Here is a 25823-nt window from a genome sequence, read left to right on the forward strand (position 1 = left end):
GTCCTAACCTCTTTAGTCTTTCCTCATAGGGGAGTTGTTCCATTCCATTTGCTGAATTTTATCCCCCCTTGCGTGCGCCGCCTGCGCACATGTATTTTATAACGGGTGCGCATGTTATAAAATTGGCGTGTCCATCTGCGCACGTTTTAAAATTTAACCTTTTGTGTAACCCCACCAAATATTACTTCAAATAAATGGGTTTTTACTGTTTTCTTAAAAGTAGTGTTGCAAGTCAAAGACTCAATGGAATCAGGGAGGTCATTCCAGAGCTGTGGACTAATGATGGAAAAAGCACAGTCATGAGCCTCTAGCAACAGGACTATGTGAAAAGAGGGGACCTCCAGCAAACATAGATTTGCACAGCGTAAGATACAAGAAGGTACAAATAGCTTCAAAATCACATTTGCCCAAGGGGAGACATTCTGATATAAAAGTTTAAAAACCAGAAATACAATTTTGAACTTTATACAAGGGAAGTCATTGAAGAGAATAAAGATGTGGAGATGGATGTTCATTGGGTTGTATCCCGGTTTGCATTCTGGCAACAGAATTTTATACCTATTAGCTTTCAACAAATTTGCAGGTAATCCTATTAGAGAATTGCAGTAGTCCAATCCGTTAAGGACAAAAGCCAGCAAGGTGGGCCTGAAATCAACAGCAAACAATAGAGGTTTCAACCTATGTAACAGCTTAGTAAAGAAGGATTAACCAAGGAGCTAATATGAGGTTTTATTGATAGCTTAGAATCTAAGATGACCCCAAGATTACAAACGATGGCAGAAACTTTAATCTTGAGATTCTCAAACTTAAAGACTAAAGGAGCTTCAGGTTAAGGAAGTCTGCTCACAATCAAAATCTCAGTTTCATCAATAAAGATGATGTGTGAGACAAGCTCTAATTGTTGAAAAGCAAATACTTAAACTCATTAGCTGCTGACCAAAATGTCTGTTTGGGCACAAAAAACTGTAGGTTATCAGCATGCAGTTTATAATTGATGCCTAAATAGGCTAACAATTTACAGAGGAGAGAGAGGTAAATATTAAACAATGCTGCTGAAAGTGTGGAACCTTGAGGTGCTCCAGAAGAAATATGACACCAACTAGACAGAGGAAGATGTTGAAATAGTAACTTGCTGTGAAAGGATGAGAACCATTTAAGGACAGTTCCCAAAATACCAGTCTTGTCAAGAAGTACAAGTAGGATGGAGTGACTTAAAATTGTTAGACTGAGGTCACATCTAGTAGTACCATGATGTAACACAACTCAAGATCAAAGCCAAATCTCATAGTGTCAGTACTAGAAAGAAGCAAAGTTTCTGTACTGAAAAATCTATGGAAGCCAAATTAAAATTGGTCTGACACATCGTGATACTCAAGGAAATCAAGCTGAGTCCATACAGCAGTTTCTATAATCTTGGCAAGGAAGGGAAATGTAGAAATACGCTTAGAATTTTGGCTTTTTTTTTTTTTTTTAGTAAGGGAGGGATAGATGCTCTTTTCAAACCAGCAAGCATAGTGAAAGATTAACAATCTTAACAATATGAATTGAAAGGTCTTGACGAAAAACTAGTTTAGTTCACAGAAGGATGTGTTCAATTTAGATAAAATACATTCAATTTCAGAACTGGAAACCTCAGCAAAGGTATCCCACATAGAGGAGACTACAAAAGAGGTCTGAAAAGATGGAAGGAATAGAGAATTATATAATTGTGAACTAACATAAGATACGTGATCAGTTCAAATATGACTCAACCTGATGATTACTGAAAGACATTACTATCTAAAAACCTATTAGATGACTTTTAAAAGCCCGACGGTGCCTGAACCAGAAGATACATGAGTATGTTAGGCCAGCGCGCATGGAATGAATTTAAAAGCCACCCAAGTACACGCGTAACTCCTAGTATGTGCAGAAATGAAAAAGTCCAGAAAAAGGGTATGGGAGTGGTCTGGGTGTCTGCATTCCTGGATTTATAAATGAAACCATCACATAAAAACTTATGAGCCCAAGCATGCACCAGGATCCCGTACCGTGTACCTTTACTTCTGCTATGGATGGCGTGTAAGTCCTAAAACAGAAAAAATATATAGGCACGTCAGCAAGGTTTAAGGGTTGGGGTTAAGAGGGGAAAAGGAAGGCAATTTAAATGGAGAGAGGGTTTAGGAAGTCCTATCCCTTACCTGGGTGAACTGGATACGAAGTAGCTTAGCTGGTAATTGCATCAGCGCACGTTTCTATTAAAGTCCCCTCACAAGTTAGAGGCGGCATTTGTATGCACATGCGTGCATCCATATAAAATCGTGCGCACATATATAGGCGGTCAGCCTATTTTATACCATACGCGCAAAAAAGGGGGGAAATTATAAAGTGGCCGCGTCTCTGGAGTGAGCTGGCATACATGCTTACATGTGCGCCCACACTCCGGTATTAACATTACCATCTATGTGAATTGAGGTGGTGGCTTCATTCCCATTTCTGTGGCAGGTCCTATGCTCTGGAAATCTTTCCCAGTTGAAATTAGGCAGTGTGACTCATTAAAGAATTTCAGAAAGCTAGTCGAGACCTTTTTGTTCAACTTTGTTTATTTTTAGATTTTAAGTTTTATTCTTTTATTTATTTATTTATTTATTTTTAATTTTTATATACCGATGTTCTTATAGAGACTATAAATCACTCCGGTTTACATATAACGATAAACTGCCCAACAGAGATAAGGGGGCTTTACATAGAACAGTGGTACATATGGAACATTATAACTGGATGACAATTTAACATAATGATAATAAATAATATAGAATAGTTTTACTTGTAATTAATAAAATTATGTAATATAAACTGTATAATTTAAATATTTAACTTGGATATAGTGACATATTAACCATGCCAAATATAAATAATAAGATAAAATGAATTTTGAACTTAGAAATTGTAGTCCAGTTGCAGAGGAAAATATAAATAAGATTAATTTTTAGAACTCAAAGATTGTTGTCCAGTTACAGAGACCTGAAGGTAGGACTTGGTATGGTGACCATAATTAGGGGATACTTCTTATTTGGAAGACTTTCCGTCTTGGTAGGATTGTGAGTCTGGGAAGGCTTGTTGGAAAAGAAGAGTCTTTAGCCTTTTTTTGAACTCTTGATGATTGGGTTCAAGTCTTAGATTTGGGGGGAGCATGTTCCACTGGTGGGGGCCTGCTAAGGATAGCGCTCTTTTGCTCAGAGATGATTTTACTTGTTGGGCATGCAGTGATCCTTTGTAAGCGCTTCTGATAGGTCTGGAAGATGTGTGCGGTTGGAGTTGAAAGCTTAACGTGATGGGAGCTATTTTGTTTGTCGCTTTGTGGATGATTGTGAGTACCTTATAGAGTATCCTTTGTTTAATGGGAAGCCAATGTAGATTACTAAGGATTGGGGTGATGTGATCTTTTTTGTTAGTGCTTGTTAGAATTCTGGCAGCAGAATTCTGTACCATCTGTAATGGTTTGATCGTGTTGTTGGGTAGACCTAGTAGCAGGGAGTTGCAATAGTCGAGCTTTGATAGTATTATGGATTGAAGTACTAGCCTGAAGTCGGAGAAATAAAGGAGGGGTTTAAGTTTTTTGAGGACTTGCAGTTTGTAAAAGCAAACTGTAAAATTTCTGTTTATTTTTATTATTTTTACGTTTACTTGTATTTATTTTTTTATCCACGCTAGATTATGTATAATGTTTTATGATTGTTTGATATTTTAGTCATTTTCTATTATGTATCTACTTTTATTTGTATTAACATTGTAATTGTGTTTGATTGTATTCTTGTTCATCACTTAGACCTATTCTTTAGTGTTAAGTGATTCATAAATCCAAATAAATGTAAATACAATGTAACTGTTTATGTTACAAAAATATCTTAGTATGGTATTTATTCATTCAGTCCTGTTATCTTTCGCCTTTCCAATGTTTATTCAAGGTGAGATTTAGCATTAAAAAATAAAACATATATAATAAAAGATAATTATCAAAACACAATAAAACTAGTAAAATCTAAAAGCTATAAATACAACAATAGTTTCTAATAACAGACACAATTTTTCAGCTGCAGCCAAAGTGAAATGAATAATACAAAAATAAAACACGTGACTAAAATACCAAGTCTTAACGTCTCTAAAAGTAATCAAATCTGATACTGAATAAATTAATTTAGGAGCGAAGGCTCATAAATGCAGAGCAGAATAGGAAAAAGTGCTACATGTCATCCCAATTCTTACTTCTTTAGGGGAAATTACCTGCACAAGAGTACATTGCAGAAGTTTAAATCAGGATGTTATAGTCACACGAGTTGCAAATGAATGGGTTTGATTTAGTAATCTTAACTGTGTAAAGACCATATATTTCTTGAGACCACTGTAATCTGCGGTTGTATTGTTAAACCAGAATCCAAAATCACCCCAAGACAATATGGGGCAGATTTAAAAACCTGTGCGCGGGCGCAGATTTGTTCGGGCAACCCGGCGTGAACAAATCTACACCCGATTCTATAACATGTGCGCGCAGCCGCGCGCACATGTTATAGAATCAAGGGTCAGCGCGTGCAAGGGGGTGCACAATTGTGCAACTTGCGCGCGCCGAGCTGCGCAGCCTGCCCCCCGTTCCCTCCGAAGCCACTCCGAAATCGGAGCGGCCTCGGAGGGAACTTTCCTCCCGCCCCCCCCCCAGCCCTACCTAGAACCCCACCTTACCTTTGTTGAAGAAGTTACGCGCGCAGGCCAACGGCCGGCCCGCGATCCCGGGCACAGCAGCAAATGGCCGTTGTGCCTGGAGGCTCAGGCCCCGCCCCTGGACTGCCCCAGACTGCCCACGCCCCGCCCCTTTTTGCAAGCCCCAGAACATATGTGCGTCCCGGGGCTTGTGTGCGCCGCCAAGCCCATGCAAGATAGGCTCGGCGCGCGCAGGGGCAGCTTTTTGGGGGTTACGCGCATATCTTATGCAGGTAACCCTTTGAAAATCTGCCCCTATATGCAATCATTAAAGGACAATTCACACTATCAATTTCTGGAAGAGGCTCTAGCTTTCATTTCATCTAATCCATAATATCTCTGATTTGTCTGTTTAATTTTAATCTGTTATAAAATATCCATTTTAAGATCATCTCCAGACACAAATTCTTCTCACTGTGATCCTAAAATAACAGACAACTGGATGTTGTTTGCATAAAAATGGTAGTGGATTCCAAATAAACTAAAAGAATCAGAAAAATACATGGGCAGCCATATTGAACTTGGGCCTTTAAACCATTCTCTGCATAAAATTTGACTAGATTGCTTAGAAGCGTAGGTCATTGTATGTCTTGCTGTAACTGGGTCTGCACAGAGAAGATGAAATGAAAAAAAGGCTATTTTTCTACAATCAAATTTGCTAGCCATTTTCTGGCATTTCTTTGGCTGCTCACTTGTTTCTTCCCTCATGTTGGAAAGCTGGGGAACAAAGCCTGTTTACAACAGCTTGACAGTTATTGTGGGGCAGTTTTCAAATAGTCTGCATAGTTGCAAAATACATTGGTACTGTTTACTATGAGAACGTAAGGCCAGTTCTCAAAGAGAAACTACTATAGGCTGAAGAATGTACTCTAAAAGTGCTTGCGTGCTTTACACTTGCGATTTATGCAGACAGCCAAGGTGGAAAGGGTATAAAATAGCACGTGAACAGTTGAAAATGCCAAATGTGAGCAGCTTTCCTCCTCGGACCTAAACATACCACCGGGAATTTCTCTTTTTAACATGGTTAAAAGGACCCGTACTGTAGAAGCCCATGTATAGATTCAGCTGGGGAGAGGAAGGCAACTGTCAGACAGACCAATTTACCTGAGTAACTGGTTTTGAAAACTACCTCCATTTAATTACGTGATTTGTTTGGGTAATTGCCAGGTTCTTGTGGCCTAGTTTTGGCCTCTGTTGGAAAAGGATGCTGGGCTTGATGGACCCTTGGTCTGACCCAGCATGGCAATTTCTTATGTTCTTATGAAACAGGGGTGGAAAATGAGTGCCAGCCAAGAATTTTTAGGGGCCAAGACATTTAGGGGCAGATTTTTAAAGCTCTGCGCGCCGGCGCACATATGTTGCATAGGCCGTCGGCGCGCGCAAAGCCCCGGGGGGCGTCGGGGGCGGCGCGGCATTTGTGGGTGTTCCGGGGGTGGGGCTGTGGGCGTGGTGCCGGCCCGGGGACGTTCCAGGGGCATGACTGAGGCCTCCGAACGAGCCCCTGGGCCAGGGAATGGCGCGCCGGCAGCCCACTGGCACGCGCAAGTTTACACCTGCCTCGGGCAGGTGGAACTTTCTGCACAAAGGTAGGGGAGGGGATTTAGTTAGGGCTGGGGGTGGGTTAGGTAGGGGAAGGTGGGGGGGGGGAGAGGAAAAAAAAGTTCCCTCCGAGGCTGCTCTGATTTCGGAGCGGCCTCGGAGGGGACGGAGGCAGGCTGCTCAGCTTGCGCGCGCAGGTTGCGCAATTGTGCACCCCCCTGTGCGCGCCGACCCTGGATTTTATAACATGCGCGCGGCAGCGTGCGCATGTTATAAAATCGGGCGTAGATTTGTTCGCGCTGGGTTGAGCGAACAAATCTACGCCCGCGCATAACTTTAAAATTCTACCCCTTAGAGGTTTTTTTTTTGGGGGGGGGGGGCTTTTTGATCTTTTTAGGTTGGTTTTTTTTTTTTTTGCATGTTTTGCTTCCCCTGCACCTGCTTGACTCTTTGCTCTCCCTTTCACCTTCTTTCCTTTTCTTACCTCCTTCCAGCTGTGGTCTACCTTCCATCCTCCCCCTCCCAAGCCCCATAGATAATTTCCCTTCAGCCTCTGTCTTCCTGCCATGACCTCTCTACTTCTGGCCACAGGGGTAGCAGATCTCTTTGGCCTTGTCCCAGCAGCAGCAGCAGCTTCTCCACCCAGGCTGGACTACATTAGCTCTTCTGCCAAGGCCAAAAGCAGGTGCAGGTCCCTGAATTTTAGTTACCTGGATGACCTGATGCCTGGCTTTTTCCAACCTTCTGCATGGATATCCTGTTTCCATAAATGGTGAGGTTAGTAACACTGCCTCTAAAACTGTTCACTAGCACAATACAAAATCTGAGTTGTGAAAAGCATATTTATGGAATATTCACATCTATACATTAAATGAAATTTGTGAGACTAAATATGACAATCAGGATCTGACTTCATGGCTTGGCAGTCAGAGCTTTACGTTGCCAGTTAAGAGACTTGAAATTTATGTCCAGCTTGGGCTTTTTCCCCTTCGGCTGGCTTGAGGCTGCAATATTTATTTAGATTTAGCTCATCATGCCTTTTAGTAGCTCAAGGAATGATTTTCATATTGTCTTGAGATATTAAATTAGGCCAGTCGTATGTGGGTGGAAAAGGAGAAGTGAAGCTGACGCTGAGGATTTGGTGCATCCCAGCTTCAAGATAATATGTTGCTCTTGTGGAAGGGATTCTTTACTAATGGTTTAAACCTGATGAACGTATGGGTGCGTGGAGGAGGAGATCTGGAAGTGCACAGTTTATATCAATGCTGTTGTAAATCAGACTTTTCAAGTGTTAAACTCAGACTGAAGGAATATTCAGTGATCAATGTGAATCATAAAGGAATGTTTTTCTGTTCTCTCTTTAGTGAACAACACTTGGTAAACTGAGTCTTTGCTGGTCTAGTCCCAGCTCTGCCAGTGAATTAATGTAATATTTAAGCAATACTTTTACTTTTCTGTGCTTGTTTTACTCGGAAGTAGTTACTTGATGGTAATAGTATTGTCCGTTTGTTAAACATTTGCTACCCCCACACCCTTTGGAAAGTGTTATAAAGTGGAAGATATTGCATAAGTATTTTCACATATATTTCTAAAGTACAAATGCACTACTATGCATCGCGGGGTACTCTTTGAATGAAAACGGGGTTTTATGTATTCCATTTATTATGAAAAATAGGATTAAAAAAAACACCCAGCAGTTGCTATTTCAATAATAGCAATTATTAAGGAATGTGATGCTATACTGTGAAACTTTGTTTAATCATACTGTATAATTCAAACCCATAGCAGTTGAAATTTTCAAAGCTATGGACTGATTTTGTTAGCATAAAAATTACTTGCCCCATATTTGAAGCTAAAGGCAGGATAATTTATTTTAAATAAATCCTGTAGTTCTGTATGGTCACCCTATATAAACATAGTGGTACAATCAATAGAAACTTTTTATGATGCTATAGACTTCTGATAGATTTTTAAAACATTAAATAAAAAAATGTTTTGTACCAAATTGATTCAGTGAAGAAAAGTACAATTTTCTTGCCATGACCCATGTAATTAAGCTAGTAAATCCATTTAGCCTTTCTCATAAATCACTCATTGGTTCTGATATAGAAAAAAATTAAAATACAGAAGCTATGCATTGTGTGGGGAGTGTGAGTATATACTTTTATTTTCTTTGCTATTTAACCAACCTTTTAATTGCTGTTGCAATAGGCAGAATGTCTTTTTTTTTTTTTTTTTTTTAAATAGACTTCTGTTTTCTGCATTCTTGCTTGCTTTTGTTCTACGATTTGTTATTTTATGACTCGCTTGTCAATGCATTTCTGCTGCCCCTCCTTCTTTAGCTGGGTTTGTCAAGTCGCCCATGTCAGAGACTAAACTCACGGGGGACGCCTTTGAGCTGTACTGTGACGTGGTTGGGATCCCTACCCCAGATATCCAGTGGTGGTACGCCGAAGTCAACCGGGTCGACACTTTCAAACAGCTGTGGGATGGCGCCAGGAAGCGCCGTGTTACCATTAACACCGCCTACGGCACAAATGGAGTGAGCGTACTGAGAATAACCAGCCTGACCTTGGAGGATTCGGGGACATACGAGTGCAGGGCGAGCAACGATCCCAGGCGGAATGACTTGAGGCAAAACCCTTCCATAACATGGATTCGAGCCCAGGCCACCATAAGCGTCCTTCAGAGTGAGTTCATCATCACCCCTACAGTAGTGGTACTGTAGTAACTAGATGCGGTCCAGTGACTCCTGTCGTCCCCCCCCCTCCCCCCTTTGCTCACCCATCCACTCTCCCCACCTTCACCCAAGACCCTCGATAACCATCCTATTGTCTCGTTTTTGAACTCAGATTCTTCCTCCCATTATAGTGAGTGAAAGATTCTCTGCTGCCTTTATCTTTCTGTTTCCCCTTAGGATCCACGGACCTGGGAAATCTGGAACTGATTCAGAGCTTCTCTAAGGCATATACCCAACCCCCAGTTGTGTTTGTGTTTGTCCCCCTCCTTTGTTTGCAGGTGGTTTCCTGCCATCTTTGTTTTTCGCGTTCTTCACGCGTGCCTTTCTGTAATTTATTTTCTTTTAAGTGTAACTCTTGCCTGGATATAACCCATTCTTTTCATTCCTCCTGGCATTTCATCGGAGCTCTCTGAATTTCTTCACTCCTCTTTGTGGGGAGGATTTTCACTCCCACAGAAACCTTTCACGTTATTTTATACTAGTTTTTGATTTGTAGTACACAACCTTGGTGCAGCAAAATTTTTTCATAATGTGCTTTTTACAACTAAATACTAGTTGAATTCTTTTTGTTTTAGTATGTAATAGACTTTTTTGGATGATAGTTTGCTGCAATTCGCTACATGCAGCATAAAGTCTCTAACTCCAGGCATTTGTGCTAGTTCAGTGCTAAGCTGACAAGCTTTTTTCTGAAATTTGCAACAGAGAATTTAACAGGTTTTAGTTGATTAACATACATTAATTTTTTTATGGTGATGTATAAAGCAAGACTCTTACGTCTCACATTTTAGAATCTTTAGGCTTTGAATTTTTATTTGTGACACTTGTAATTGGTTGATTTACAACAAATGAAATTCCAGTTTTAGAATTATCTTTCAAAATCTAGAACATATATATAAGTATATATATAATTTTCAATCACACATTTGTCTGTGTGTGAAAATTGTATACATATATGATATATATATGCACATATATAATATATATACATACACGTGTATATATATTATATATATATTTTTATGGACGCACATTTAAGTTAAAGGATGTACTAGGAAGAGAGATATTTAGATAGAAAGTTACCATCTAGTTGATTATATTTGAAATTACCAGAAGGGTTGAACCCTGTTACTTGAAAGCATTATGCAGGTGATACTCTCAGACTCCAGGGAAGATGGACAGTTATTGCAAGGTTGTTTTTCATTAGCATAACAGTGGCAACAAATGGCTCAGAAGTTCTTTGTAATTCTTTGCCAGCAAGGGAACCTGGTTTGACAGGACAATCATCCTGAGGAGGTGGGTGGAGAAGTCAAAATATAAGCCTGTTAAAGGGTGAAAGGCTAATTAAATTGTTGGCGCCTAATTATTCATAAGTCCGCATTTTCGGTACATGTGATGAGGTATAAACATCAGACGGAAAGTATCCAACTGAATGATGGTCATAATACAAGGGGCAACCACCTGCAGTTTGCAGAACTGTAGAAGTTAAGTTTGGGTCACAATCACATGTTTTAAATCCTGTTTATAATTGTATACTTTAAAGATTATAACAGTTATTTTGTTGAATTGTCATTGTCTTTCCCCAGCTTCATGCAAAATTACCTTGGCATTATTGCTGCCTGGCTTTCCCTAAGCTTAATAAAAAAAAAAAAAAGTGATAAATCAACTACATAAGAAATTGTTCAGATAGAATTAAGAAAGTGGTATCCAGTATTTGGCACAAATGTTTAAAAGATGTTGACAAATGCAGTGATACTTCCACCTTTTAGTGGTTACTTTCCAAACGATGGCTTCTTTAGTGGATGATTTAGTTTTTTACCTCAAAACATTGTTTTCACAATCTACATTACTTGCTGACAAAGATGCCCATCCCAGGATCTTCTAGTAAAAAAAAAAAAAAAAAAAGAAATACCATAGTGAGCAGCAACGCAGGAGCAAGTGGAAAGAATGTCTACCATCTTGCTATGTCTTGGGCCGATACAGTAAAAACCGCGGGAGAGCCGGCGCTCCGAGGCGAGCGCCCGCTCTCCCGACGCGCGCCCAGGCCACTATCCTGGGCGCGTGATCGAGTATTTAAATGAGGGCCCGCAGTAATAAGGAGGCGCTAGGGACACTAGCGCGTCCCTAGCGCCTCCTTATTGACAGAAGTGTGGAGGCTGTCAGCAGGTTTGACAGCCGACGCTCAATTTTACCGGCATCCCACTGACAGCCATGGGTTCGGAAAACGGACGCCAGCTAAATTGAGCATCTGTCTTCCAATCCGCAGGCACATTTAAATTTTTATTTTTTTAAATTTTAAATTTTTTTAAATTTTTGGGCCCTCCGACTTAATATCGCTATGATATTAAGTCGGAGGGTGTACAGAAAGGCAGTTTTTCCTGCTTTTCTGTACACTTTTCTGGTGCTGGCCGAAATTAATGCCTGCCTTTAGGCAGGCGTCAATTTCTGAAAGTAAAATGTGCGGCTTGGTTGCACATTTTACTTTCTGTATCACGCGGGAATACCTAATAGCGCCCGCAACATGCATTTGCATGTTGCGGGCGCTATTAGTTTGGGGGGGGGGGGGCAGTGCGTTTTCCACGCGCTATTACCCCTTACTTTATAAGCGGTAAAAATTGTGTCGAAAACGTGCGGCCAAACAGGGGCAAACGGTGCTCTCGGCCGAGTGCACCATACTGAATTGGCCTGAAAGTAAGTGAGAGAAACCTTTCTGCAGATGTTCAGAGAACCCTAATGAAAGTAGTAAATGCGTAGATAAATTTCACAATGAGCAAGATGACTTTTGTAATTTTGTTGTTGCTTTAATGAATTGTGCTTTTTTAAAATAGTTTTCATCTGTTTTTTCTTTCCTCCCTTCTTTTTTCAAGACGTCCAGTGTTGTCCATTAAATGCTTTCATATTTTTGAAATGCTACTGCATGAGGGGCAGAATTAAGTCCCTGATCTGTCACAATCAGTAGTGTAGGCACAATGCCTCTTATCTGAATAGGCTTAGTCCTCCTTAATGAGACCCTCTATGACTGATTGAACCAGCAGTACCTTGTTGTCTTTCACCTCTGTTTAGCAAGAGCTCTTTTTGGAGCTAGAGACAGTCCCTAAGAGATCTTGCTAAGCAAAGAGGTTTCTAGCTCTACCGTTTCGAGATGGATGGTCACATTCATTTTCTTTACATATTGACTAAATATAGGCCTGGATTTATCAAAATGCACTAAATATCGCATGCGATAGGAAAAGGGGGGGTGTGTTTTATGGTAATAGGCAGTTTATCGCAATTTGCGCTAATATCTATGCGAAGTGCTATCTTAACGCAAATTGCGATAACTTTTTCTCACTTTGCGATAAGTGCCAGAGTTGATGTATTTCCTACATACAAACATTGGGGGGACCATGTTTAGTAGGTTTAAGGAGAGAGAGCCTAGCCTAGCCATAATGCCCTCACACTAGATTGGTATTTATATTTCTATGGGAGGCCCACCTAGTCACTCGAGGTGAGCTTTAGGTATTAGTGTAGGGATTAGGGGCCATTTGACATTCAAAGTGAGACGTACGAACAGAACAGTGCTCTCTTGTGAAGATTTGATGACCTTCGGAGTGAGGAAACTTATCCAAAGATGAGATTTGTGCAATGTTCTCTCAACCTAGCTTGATGTTACCCAGGTAGAGAGTCCATCAAGCTATGTTGAGAGAACATTGCACAAATCTCATCTTTGGGTGAGTTTCCTCACTCCGAAGGTCATCAAATCTTCACAAGAGAGCACTGTTTTGTTCGTACGTCTCACTTTGAATGTCAAGTGGCCCCTAACCCCTACATTAATACCTAAACCTCACCTCAAGTGACTAGGTGGGCCTCCCTAGAGATATAAATACCAATCTAGTGTGAAGGCATTATGGGTAGTCTCTCTCTCTCTCTCGTCCTCTTCCCCCCCCCCCCCCCCCCCCCCCAGGAGGGCCCTGATAGCTTGGCTGGCTCTCCAGGCGCTTAAAACTGCATGTGCGAAAAACATCGCAACCGCGATAAAGCCCTATCGCTCGGCTTTACGCAAATGAAAAAGGTGTAGTTAAAATTTGCGTTAAAGCCGTGCAATATGGCTTCGCAAAACTGTGAGCCCAGCCCACTTGGCCAAAGTTCCTGCTCCAATATCCTCCCCTTTTTCTCATTTGCATCGCACCAAACGTTATGGTGCTTTCGTATGCGTTAAAAGCGTATTTTGCATGCAAAAACGACTTAATGCATGCGAAAACCCCATATAGCACTTTGATAAATGACCCCCATAGGGTGCAGTAGTCAAGCTGTTTTACTGAAGGGCTTTACCAGTTCCTCATTCAAACCTTTGAGAGGGCTGTTAGGGGAAAAAAGAGGTCCTACAAGGTCCTGAAATACTTCTGATATATCAGCCAAGGGAAAACCCACTATATAGGCTCTTCCTCTTAAACTGCTTGTCCCTTTCTCCTGTGGAGGGTTTTTCTAAATAGAAAGCATCCTTCTGATACAACAGCAGCAGCATTTTTTCATTGCAGCACATGCTCAAGGTAAGTTTGCTGGAATATTAGAAAAAAAATCAACACAATAAACTGCTACATAAAATTCCCTAATATAAATCAATGATCCATCAGACCAACCCCTACAAGTTATAAGTAAGTACCCACCATAAATATTTATCATGATTATATGCTTGCTGAAATAACCATGTTTTAATGTTTTTTCTAAAAATAGATACATTCTTTATAGATCAGAATTCCTTAGGAAGCCAGTTGTTCAAGATAGAGCTAAAAACAGAAAAAGCTCTTTTCCTTATGGAATCAAGTTCAATCTCATGTGGAACAGAAATTTTCAACAATCATCCAAAGAATGTAAACAGTACCCAGTACTATACTGACTAGGCATTCTCTGAAATAAGATGAAATTTTTGTGCACCAAATTTAAAAAAATAAAGACAACATTTTAGAAAGAGGGAAGCTCACGTGATAACCAATGTAAAGACTTGTAGAACTGGTATGATTATCTCACATTTCTAGGTGTTTGTCAAAAGCGGGGCTGCTGTATTTTGAACCAGTTGTAGTTTATGCAGAGTATTTTTAGGTAATTCTATGTAGAGAGAGTTACAATAATCCAAACGAGATTGTACCAAGGCATAAATTACAGATGCTTATGCCTCTCTATCTAAAAAGGGACCTAGATGTCTAAGTCTAGAGAGATGGAAAAATGCAATGTTTGCTACATTATGAACTTGATGATCTAGGGATAATTGAAAATCTAATACAACACTCAGGTTCATAACATTTTCTCTAAAACACACTGGCACCCCATCAATAATAATCATGCCATCAGACAATTCAAATGATTCTTTCCAAACAAAGCTTCAGTCTTTCTCAGGTTTAATTTTTAACTTATGAACCCTCATCCAGTGTGAGACATCTTTTAATCAGCTGTTTACATTTTGAATAGCTTCTAATGGATCCGAACCTGCTTAAACACATATAATAGCCAATTTCATATTTAGAAATCCATATTCCAATTCCATGTTTAGAAATCGCTTTACCCAGTATACTAATATACCGTAGATATTAAACAGTAATGGTGAAATAATTGATCCCTAAGGAACTCTCTATTTTAATTCCCAGGAAAATTACTCATCTTCATCCAAAACCACCACCTTTGTGCAGCCTTTCAAATAGGAATACAGCCAACTAAAAGCAAACACCTGACACCCAGATCATATAAAGAACGTAACCAAATAGCATGATCTAGGGTGTCAGATGCCACTGTAAGATCTATCAGCACTAAAATGGCTGCATGAACCTGATTTAAAATCAAACAAATCTCATCAGTAATAGCTAAAAGAATTATAAGTACTAAAACCTTTTCAGAATCTTGATATAAATTTAATCCCTTTATACTTTGAATACTTCTCCAATTGCATAAAAACATCCTTTTCAATAATCTTACCTAACAAAGAAAGATTAGAGACTGGTCTAAAATTTGCTGGTTTATCTACTGACAGTGATGTCTTTTTTTTTAAAATTAGTCTAATAAGAGCTTATTTAAGTTGAAATGGAAAAATAACTTATTTTAATGATGCAGCCACAATACATCTTTTGTTTCAGAGAAGTAACTTAAGGCACTCCAAAATATCCCAGAATGTCAGGCTCTGCTTTTACCATGAGTCAGATTATTCTGGGTATGATCGCAATTTCTCAAATTTTCTGCTAGTTCTCTTTTTAATTCTTAGTGTGACCTTGATTGCTTCCTTTTTGTGCATTTTCGTCTTTTGATTTCACTGCTTTTATTTTTCTCACAATGGCAGAGAAGAAAACAATGGCTTTCACTGACTTGGTATTGGAAAATGTCCAAAACTGATCATTACAATGATTGCATATGCTGACTGGGCTTAAAAGCATGATGTCCCTAAGTGTGATATCTGCTCAAAGATGTCACTTGGGGTCATCAAGCTCTGGAGACTGAAGTTATGATAGTGTTGAATTTCTATTTTGTGAATGTTTAAATTTGTTATCTGCCTAAAACAACATATGTTTCCTTTATTTAAATAATTTATAGACCACCTATCACCATTTCTAGGTGGTTTACAATTTTACATTCTTAAAAAATGAAACAGAATGTAAGAATAGATAAATAAAATCATATACAGTAAGATTCATTAAAACAAATCACTATAAAACATAACAGTCAAAAACAAGTAAAATCAAGTACAGGCAGAGTACAAATTTTTTAAATAAATATTTGAGTCAGCTCCACTGTCATTGGCTCCGAAGGCATTGGAACCCAAGAACCGCACCAACTGCCAGCAGCCTTTCATCATCGAGAAGCCATGTAGTATCCTCTAAGCTGAGACCTTAGAAGATGTGCTCTAGCAGGAAATCTTCCCAGTCTTCCGATGGATTCCTCAGCATCAAGTTCAGGTAAGAGGATGTACGCCACCAAGCATTGTACGAAGGCACTGGAGTGTCGACACCATTCTCTGTCAATACTCAAATTAAAAAATAGGGCAGTGGTGACGGTGAATATTTCTACTTCCAAGTACCTTCATCTATAGTTGAGCTTGGCCTCTTAATCAATGGCACAGCTGCAGCAGTCTCCAAGGGTCTATACCAAGGCCATTGGTTACTTAGGAAGATGTGAGTTTTGGCCTCAGCAGCCTTTGAGCAAGAGCTAAGGCTTTTTCTCAGTACTTCAAGCAGGTGAATGTGTTGGTACTAAACATATTGGCATCAACTGTGGTGCCGATGGAGCCATTCCTTAAAACCCTTACTATAGCATGAAGTGGTTTGGCACTGACATCAATCTATTAGGGTTCTGACTTGACTTTTGATGCTGTCTGTGCTAAGTCATAAGCTTCTCAACTGCTTGCCATTGATCAGTCGTTAAAGCCAAAACAGTCTGCTCATACAGTCTGAGGATGCTGCCCCACACAACTGCTCTGCTTATAATTTTGGAGTCTGAATCTAGGAATCCTTGGACCTGACTGATGGTAGTGGGTATTCTGAACCTGAACAGAAACAGTCTCCATATCTCCCATCTGACCCTTCTGTACAGACCAGGAATAGATTTCTCCTCTTCAATGACTCCAATCAGCCCCAATCTCCCCGACCATGACACACAAGATCTGTCTTTCTCTGCTTTTGTGTAGAGACCATTCCCTTTAAGTTTGAGATGGAAGATATGCCCAGGCATCTTTTTGGCTTCTTCAAATAACTCAGTGCCTCTTAGGAGATGGTGGCAATGCCTGTTCACCAACTTCAGAATGTACAGAAAAGTATATTTGAAAACCCTTCTCACTGTGCTTCCTGCTGGAAAGAAGGCTGTCACAAAATAGCATGTCCATGAGACTTCCACATTCAACAAATTCAGCTACCATAGCAATCTATGGTTATTGAATCTGCCCTGAAAACAGTTAAGAAATCTAAGACTCGTTTACGTGAAAAAAAATTCCCAGAATGTTATGCTTAGCTTGCACGTAGCTTCCTACCATATCTTCATGGTTAAATATATGAATGTCATTCTGTAAGAGGTGCTGAAATTAGTTCAGTATCTCCTTTTAGAGGATCAAGAGGAAGAGGAATGTTGGAAAACTTGGTCTGTTCAACCTATGATAATTTTGATATGGCATTAAGATCCCAGACATGATACTGAATTTCATAACTTCTGTGGATCTGAGCCTCTGGTTTTAGAGAGGATGTGAGGATTTTGATGATATGCTTGCTGATGTGTCATGCTCTAGGGAGAATCTCTTCAGAGATAAGGACAAGGAGGTAGAGGAGCTAATAAGACCACTATTCAATGCCTCAGACCCTCTCCTGTCACTCCAATCCATTCTCCACTTCTCATAGGTATTAGCATATCTGAGAAGACTCTGGATTTTGCTCAGAGCCTCAGAGAATTTGTATCAATTGCTGAATCTATGAAAAAACACTAAAAACTCCAGGCTGCTCTGTTTATAGTCCAGCCACTTCTTCAGAAAGCCTGTAGGGAACAGGAATGGAGGGGATCAGCCTGGAGTGTGCACACTGCAGACAGCATGTGGGGAAGAAACTGGAAAGAGGCTGCAAGACACATAGCTCATCCTGCAGCTGTGATTCCAGGATTTGAGATTCAGGTAAGGGTTGCATGAGGGTGTACAAGTCAAGAAACAGTGACTTATTTGTATTTATTTCTATATCTCTTTTCTGACAGTCAAAGTGGTTTATACTTTAAACATACTTATAGGGAGATAGCAAAAAGAGTGCTGGGTTCAGAGAGGGATGAAGGGGAAGAATGCTGAGGGTCATCTCTGGAGGGGATGGAAGTGGTGGTGCTGGCAGAGTGAGAGAGTGTGGATTAGCAGGGAGGAGGAGGAGGAACAGAAAGTCGATATGCATTATTCTTTTCTAACCCCTACCGCTCGCTCATTGACAGAAATCTCAGGGTGACCACAACTCAAAAGTTCCCAGAAATGGGTATTAGAGTGGTCCAACAAGGCAACTTTTTTCCCCCCTCTGAAATGCCATTTTTCTCCATTTACTCACCCCTGCCAACAGAAGAGCTTGAGTTCTCACCACAGTGGCTGTAGCTATGCTAAACCATCTCATATTGGAACTTGCTCAAAACCAGAGATGGGGTTTGGACTAAATTATTTATTTATTATTTTCAATAAAAATAATAATAAATAAATAATTCTAGAACACACAGCTAGGATCCCGGTCTCTGATGATTTGTCTGTTGGAGGAAGGCTGAGGTTTTCCACAAGCTGTCAGCACCTACTAAACAATTGGGTTTGCTGGATAATAAAGGAAGGTTACAAATCACATTTACTGAGATTCCCAACAAATCACCATTCCCAGAAAAGTATGCTAGAAAAGGCACATTCCACCCTCAGTCCAGAACAGTTGAACCTGTCCCACCACAGGAGACAGGGCCAGAACTCAATTCTAGCTATTTCCTGGTACCCAAAAAAATGATAGGATACATTCCATACTAGACTTAGGGGCCATGAACAAATTTATTTTGAAAGTAAAGTTCAAAATGACTTTCCAGGGTACCATTATTCCTCTTATAAAACAAAGGAATCTGGATCTCAAGAATGCATATACCCATATAGAGAAACAACCAAGTCACAGGAAGTAGCTTAGATTTATCATAGATACACTGCCTAGTACTGCATATCTCTTTGGCCTGATATTGACCACTCATGTATTTATGAACGGATTAGCAGTTATCATAGCATTTCTACACAAACTGAGGATTTATGCTTCTATGTGGACGATTGGTACAACTCAGGTAAAGACAAACAGATGCATGCACATCACCATCCAGGTGTTGGAATTGCCAGGATTTGTCATAAATGATCTCAAATCCAAATTAATCCCATCACTTTGATTGGAATTCATTAGGGTTCTGCTAGACATTAAATGAGAAAAGGCCTACCTCCCTGCCAACAGGATTATCAAATTAGTATCCATTTTGAAGGGAGTTTTTCAGAGTTGTCAGACAGCCTGGAAAATACCAAAGATATTGGGTCATATGACATCATATCATTCATATGGGATGTCTCTGCATGAGACAAGCTTGATGGACACTAATGTTCAGGGCGGAGGTCCCCAAACTATGATCTGAGGGCCGGGTGCAGCTCTTGGCTAAATTTCATCTAGTACTTGGCAGCAGTGACAAAAGGACCTTGATCCAGCTCACAGTATTGATGACAGAATAGAAAGAATTTGATTTGGCCTGCAGTAGTGGTGACAGGAGCACATTCTGCTACTTCCACCAGCTCAGATACTTGAAGTTGGAAGTGCAATAGGCAGCATATCACAGAAGCATGGTCAAGGTATGGAGGTGCAAAGCCGCACTAATTGTCTGCATTATGGTGTTAGTGTTGCTGCTGCATGTGGAGTCACTTGGGCCAGGGTTAAGGATAGAGGCTGCATAAGGAGTTTTCAGCTGCTATGAAGGGCAGTGCAGGCTGTGGAGAGAGTTGAGAAGTTGAGCTTCAAGGTCACTAGCAGATTTAGTGAATACACCTATAAATTTAAAGTACTATAATTCCAACTCCCTTAGCAACCTAAACTTAACTAGAACCTCAACAAAATTAAGATGAAGGCAGCAATCCAGCAAGCAAAAGGGGGGCTTTCAGTCTTTTGCATCAAGTATCACATGTATGATTTTTTTACCTGCTGGTGAGAGATTGTATGTGTGCACCCGGTGCAAAGAGCTCCTGGCGCTCAGAAAATGAATCCGATCTCTGGAGGCTAGAGTGGCAGACCTGGAGGAGCTGAGGCAGACAGAGGTACATTGATGAGACCTTCAGGGACATAGTAGCCAAGTCCCAAATCCAGTCTGGCAGCCCCAGTGCTGCCTTGGATCAGAAGGTTCTCCCTGTTGGAGAGCATCATCCTGGTATAGCAGGAAGTGATCCTGTAGCAAGGACCTCCTCTCCAGGTGATGAGTTTTCCTTTCGCACTGAGGACACGTTTCCAGGGCTACTACCCAGGAGGGAAGGGTTAGATCAGCCATCATAGTTGGTGATTTGATTATTATAAATGTAGATAGCTGGGTGGCTGATGGGCATGAGGACTGCCTGGTAACTTGCCTGCCTGGTGCGAAGGTGGTGGACCTCAGCGTCACCTAGAAAGGATTATAGACAGTGCTGGGGAGGAGCCGGCAGTCGTCGTACATGTGAGCACCAATGACATAGAAAAATGTGGGAGGGGAGGTTCTGGAAGCCAAATTTAGGATTTTAGGTAGAAAGATGAAATCCAGAACCTCCAGGGTGGCATTCTCTTAAATGCTCTCTGTTCCACGTGCAGGTCCTCAGAGGCAGGCAGCGCTCCGGAGTTTCAATGCTTGGATGAGATGATGGTGCAGGGAAGAGGGATTCAATTTTGTAAAGAACTGGACAACCTTTTGGGGAAGGGGGAGACTTTTCTGAAGGATGAGCTACAACTTAACCAGAGAGGAACCAGGCTGCTGGTGCTAACTTTTAAAAAGGAGATAGAGCAGTTTTTAAACTAGAACAAGGGAGAAAGCTAACAGTCACTCAGCACTGCATGGTTTGGAGGAATGTATCACTGAAGGATAATAATGAACCAGGAGAGTTAGGGCATCCCAACAGAGAGGTTCCAATAAATGAAAAAGTAGTCCATGTGCTTATAAGTAAAGAATCACCTGAGATAAAGAATTCCAAATTATCCTTATCAACTGAAAAGCAGGTTGTTAATACAAACAAAAAAAGCACTTTGAAATGTCTGTATGCCAATGCCAGAAGTCTAAGAAGTAAGACAGGAGAGTTAATGTATAGCAGTGAAAGATGAGAGAGACATAATTGGCATCTCAGATAACTGGTGGAAGGAGGATAACCAATGGGACAGTGCTATTTCAGGGTACAAATTATATCACAATGATAGGGAGGATCAACTTGATGGGGTTGTGGCCATTTATGTCCAGGGAGGGTATAGAGTCCAACAGGATAAAGATGATACAAGAGACTAAATGCTGAGTAGAATCTATATGGTTAGAAATCCCATGTGTGTTGGTTAAGAGTATAATGATAGGAGTATACTACCATCCACCTGGCCAAAATGATCAAATAGATGGTGAAATGCTAAGAGAAATAAGCGAAGCCAACTAGTTAGGTAGTGCAGTAATAATGGGAGATCTCAATTACCCCAATATTTATTTATTTAGAGGTTTTTTATATACTGATACTCGTTAAGAAAGCATCACATCAGTTTCCATACAACATGAAATCAGCCAATGGGGCTTTACAGTGTAACTGATGAAAGAACTGGGGGGAGGGGTAGGGAGGAGGGGGGGTTGGGTACAAGGGGGTTTTATTGCACATTCAGAGAACGTGAAACAAAAATTAGAAACATATATACAAGATATATACGATCAAAGTACAAGGCGAGGGGGTGGGGGTGTGTGAAGAGGCTAAGGTTGAAGGAGAAGCGGGAGGGAGTGGATAAAAGGGGGAGGAGAGAGGGGAGCGAGGGGGGGGGAAAGAAGGGCTCTAGGGGGGAGGGAAGGGGGCATTAAGTATAGATATGAGGAGAGGAACTGGAGAGAGAGGGGGAGAGGATGGTGGAGGGAGGGAGTGGATGTAAGGAGGATGAGAGGGCAGGGAGGGGATCATGAGTAGGCGTGTGTGAACAGCCAAGTCTTAAGTTTCTGTCTGAATTTCTTAGGGCAGGTCTCGAGGCGTAGCTGGGTAGGCATTGTGTTCCATAGAGAAGGTCCAGCTAGTTGTTTGGTGGCAGTTAGTTGAAAGAGTTTGGGAGAGGGCATGTGTATAGTTGCTAGATATGGTGTTCTGGTAGGTCTGGAGGTGGAACGGATGTGTAGATGGATGGATAAATGTGACATCAGGACATACTAGAGTCATAAAGTTCCTGGATGGAATAAACAACTGCTTCATGGAGCAATTGGTTCAGGAACCAACGAGACAAGGAGCTATTGTAGATTTTATTTTTATTGGAATGCAAGATTTGATGAGAGAGGTAATGGTGGTGGTGCCACTTGACAATGGTGATCATAACGATCAAATGTGAACTTATGACCGGAAGGGGGACAATATGTAAATCTACAGCTCTAACACTACCTTTTCAAAAGGGAAACTTTGATAAAATGAGGAAAATAGTTAGAAAAAAACTGAAAGGTGCAGCTGCAAAGGTTAAAAGTGTTCAACAGGCATGAACATTGTTTAAAAATACAATCTTAAAAGTGCAATCCAGATGTATTCCACACATTGAGAAAGATGGGAGGAAGGCAAAACAATTACTGGCATGGTTAAAAGGTGAAAGAGGCTATTTTAGCCAAAAAAAAATGCTTCAAAAATTGGAAGAAGGATCCATCTGAAGAAAATAGGAAAAAGCATTAGCATTGTCAAGTTAAGTGTAAAACGTTGATGACAGGCTAAGAGAGAATTTGAAATGAAGTTGACCATAGAGGCAAAAACTCATAATAAAAATGTTTAAAAAAAAATATGTCCGAAGCAAGAAACCTGTGAGGCAGTAGGACCATTAGATGATGAAGGGGTTAAAGGAGTTCTTAGGAAAGATAAGGCCATTGTAGAAAGACTACATGAATTCTTTGCTTCTGTGTTTACTAATGAGGATGTTGAGGAGATACCGGTTCCAGTGATGAGTCAGATGAACTGAACCAAATCACTGTGAACCTGGACGATGTAGTAGGCCAGATTGACAAACTAAAGAGTAGCAATTCACCTGGACCGTATGGTGTGCACCCCAGGGTCCTGAAGAAACCAAAAAATGAAATTTCTGATCCATTAGTTAAAATTTGTCACCTATCATTAAAATCATCCATTGTACCTGAAGACTGGAGGGTAGCTAATGTTACCCCAATATTTAAAAAAGGCTCCCGGGGCGATCCAGGAAACTATAGACCAGTGAGCCTGATTTCAGTGCCGGGAAAAATAGTGGAAACTATTCTAAAGATCAAAATCATATAGCATATAGAAAGGCATGGATTTGCCCAAGGGAAGTCTTGTCTCACAAATCTGCTTCATTTTTTTGAAGGCGTTAATTTATTTTGAGTTTTTCATACCGTCATTCGGTAAAACCATCATAACTGTTTACAAAATTTCAAAATGCAAGAAATTTTAACAATTGAACAAAAGGCATACCAGGAAGCATACTAAATAAGAAAGAGAGACAATCAATTGCAAAGATATTAGTTGGAACATGCACTACGGAGTGCACAAAGGGGAGGGCCCCTTTGTTGCGCCTGGTGGCAGGGCGCCTTTCAACCGTCTGTGTTGCCCTCGGTGACGTCAGGGAGCGGGGCTTCAGATCGTTTCTCTCCCTCTCATCACTGTTCCTTTTTTATGATGTTTTTCTCCTGTTTCCTTTTCATGGCGGTGGAGAGGTGCTTTCAGGTGCCCGAAGATGGTGGGGGGGCACTCAGTTCGAGGGCGCCTGCTGGCAGGGCGCCTTTCAACCGTCGGTGTTGCCCTCGGTGACGTCAGGGAGCGGGGCTTCAGATCATTTCTCTCCCTCTCATCACTGTTCCTTTTTTATGATGTTTTTCTCCTGTTTCCTTTTCATTGCTGCATAAAATAATCATGGGCTAGCAAAACAACTGGCTAAGTAAAACCATCGAACTCCATGCTCCCAAACGGAACCTTCGCTCAACGAACAAAGGCCTCCTCAAAATACCTCACGTCAAATAACCCACGAGAGGCATATCCATCAGCAGTCCCTCACTTTGGAAAGCACTCCCAATTGAGATAAGAACTCAACACAACATAAAAACCTTCAAAAAAGACCTGAAAACCTGGCTTTTTAAAAAATCCTACGCAAACTCACACGAGCAACCGCACAGCCAGACACCTACGCAGTGCAACATAAAGAATCACCAAGTCAACGTATGAACAACGAACATATCTTCCTCCATTTGAAGCATTAAATTTACTTCACAAAATCAATTAGATTTATAACCTAATCATAACTGTATCTTGAATATAGAATGCCTGTCTTTAACTATCTACATGTATAACAACTCCCAGCTAGAGACCCTCCTATCTACCTCAACCTGTATCCCCTCCCTGATTTTTCTTTTCTCTGAGCATGTTGTAATAACTAACACACAATCACCAAAACTGTCAACCATTGTGATAGAAATCTTTTGTGATGATGTTTAACTAACTCTTTTTCTAATTACTGTAAACCGTTCTGATGGCGAAACCGAACGACAGAATACAAAACACAATAAATTAATAAATTAATAAAATAAATAAATTCCCTCTGTCTCAAGAAGCTGTCAAGATGTGGAATTGGGCCATCTCTCAATGGACAACCTTAAGAGCCACCTGGCAGAGAAAAACTTCCTAGCCAACAGACTCTGGTGCTGGATCCCAGGACGAATCTGAAGTGTTTAGATAACATTTCAGGAGTTTGAAACGCTAGTGGCAGACACCTTGTTCTTGATGTCTCTTGTATAATCCACTTTGAATGTAGGGCCAGATTCATTAAGGCTTTTCTCACATTTTGGGGTAGATTTTAAAAGAAGTGCGCGCTGCCCGATTTTATAACATGCGCGCGCAGGCACGCGCATGTTATAAAATTGGGGGTCGGCACGCACAAGGGGGTGCACAATTGTACACCTTGTGCGTGCTGAGCCGTGCTACCTTCCCCCCTTCCCCAGCCCTACTCTAACCCCCCCCCCCCCCCAAAAAAAGTTTTATTTTACCTTTTGCGCCTGTCTCCGGGCAGGTGCAAGTTGCGTGCGCCGACAGGCTGCCAGCACACGATCCTCTGACACAGCGGCAATGGTCTCTCTGTCGGAGGCCTCTAGCCCCGCCCCTTTTGTAAAGCCCCGGGACTTACACGCGTCCCAGGGCTTTACGCGCGTCGACGGGCCTTTTTAAAATAGGCCCGGCACGCGTAACCTTTTTAAAATCCAGCCCTTTGTGTCTATGGGGGAAAAATCTTACTGAATCAGGTACGTAGTTAGTGAGCCATGCGAGAGCTTTACATGGAAATCTTTGCTCCAAATTTTGTGAGAGGTGGCTTTTGTTTTGTAAATGTGTATTGAGGAAATATTGTTCTATTTTATTCTGTTTTTGAAATTTTGTAAATTTATTGTATGCTTTTTTTTATGCTGTTATTGTTATGCTTGTAAGCCGCTCTGTTCTTTGTGAGAGTGTCAGGGTATAAGTTTAAAATAGAAGTAATTTTTGTACATCTTTTAATCCTGGCTGTTTAGTTCCTAAAATTAAGACCAGATTGCTTGCATTCTATCTATTTAGTTTTGTTAGAATTGTAAAGTATAAAATGACCAGGACTGTGCGAACCTTCGCATCTATAGAGAACATTTCCTGGCCTTACATGTACTCACATCTACTTTAGATAATTCACCACCTTCCATAACACCAAGGAATGGAAATCCTGCTAGTCAAAGCAGCTGTCAATTAAAATGATTAAAATTCTAACTTTAGCAGCCTTCTTGGAAAGCTAGCTGTTTGAGAGAAGAATAAAAACTCCTCCAATTTGAATTTTGTCCTATTTTCTCTGTTTCACTTTTTCAGGTTCTTGGTAGTTTGAAGTGTGCCAGGAATTTCTGGAAACTGAGGACATGTCAGGTTGAAATTATCATGTTTAAGTGATCTGGTATTTACACAATCTCTAAGTCACAGTGACCTGGGATCCACAAGTCCTACCAAAATCTTGTTTTTTGTAAACTAAAACTTAAAAGGTGTCCTATAACATATTGGTTAATCCTGAGAAATCATGGCTTAAGATTTAACAGGATCCCAAATTGTAGGTGCTGAAACAAACAGTAGAGACAGCTGGTGCCTTTTTATTCC

General features: G+C 40.7%; 1 protein-coding gene across 1 annotated transcript in view; it reads left to right on the forward strand.

Annotated features, from left to right (window-relative positions):
- The window catches only part of NPTN (neuroplastin), a 181897-nt gene that overhangs the window by 56271 nt on the left and 99803 nt on the right, over nt 1-25823 (forward strand). The window contains exon 2 of the mRNA XM_029574797.1: nt 8616-8963. Coding sequence (XP_029430657.1) covers nt 8616-8963 — 348 coding nt within the window. The remainder of the gene's footprint in view (nt 1-8615; nt 8964-25823) is intronic.

The sequence above is a fragment of the Rhinatrema bivittatum genome, chromosome 13, assembly GCF_901001135.1.
Source record: "Rhinatrema bivittatum chromosome 13, aRhiBiv1.1, whole genome shotgun sequence".
NCBI lineage: Eukaryota > Metazoa > Chordata > Amphibia > Gymnophiona > Rhinatrematidae > Rhinatrema > Rhinatrema bivittatum.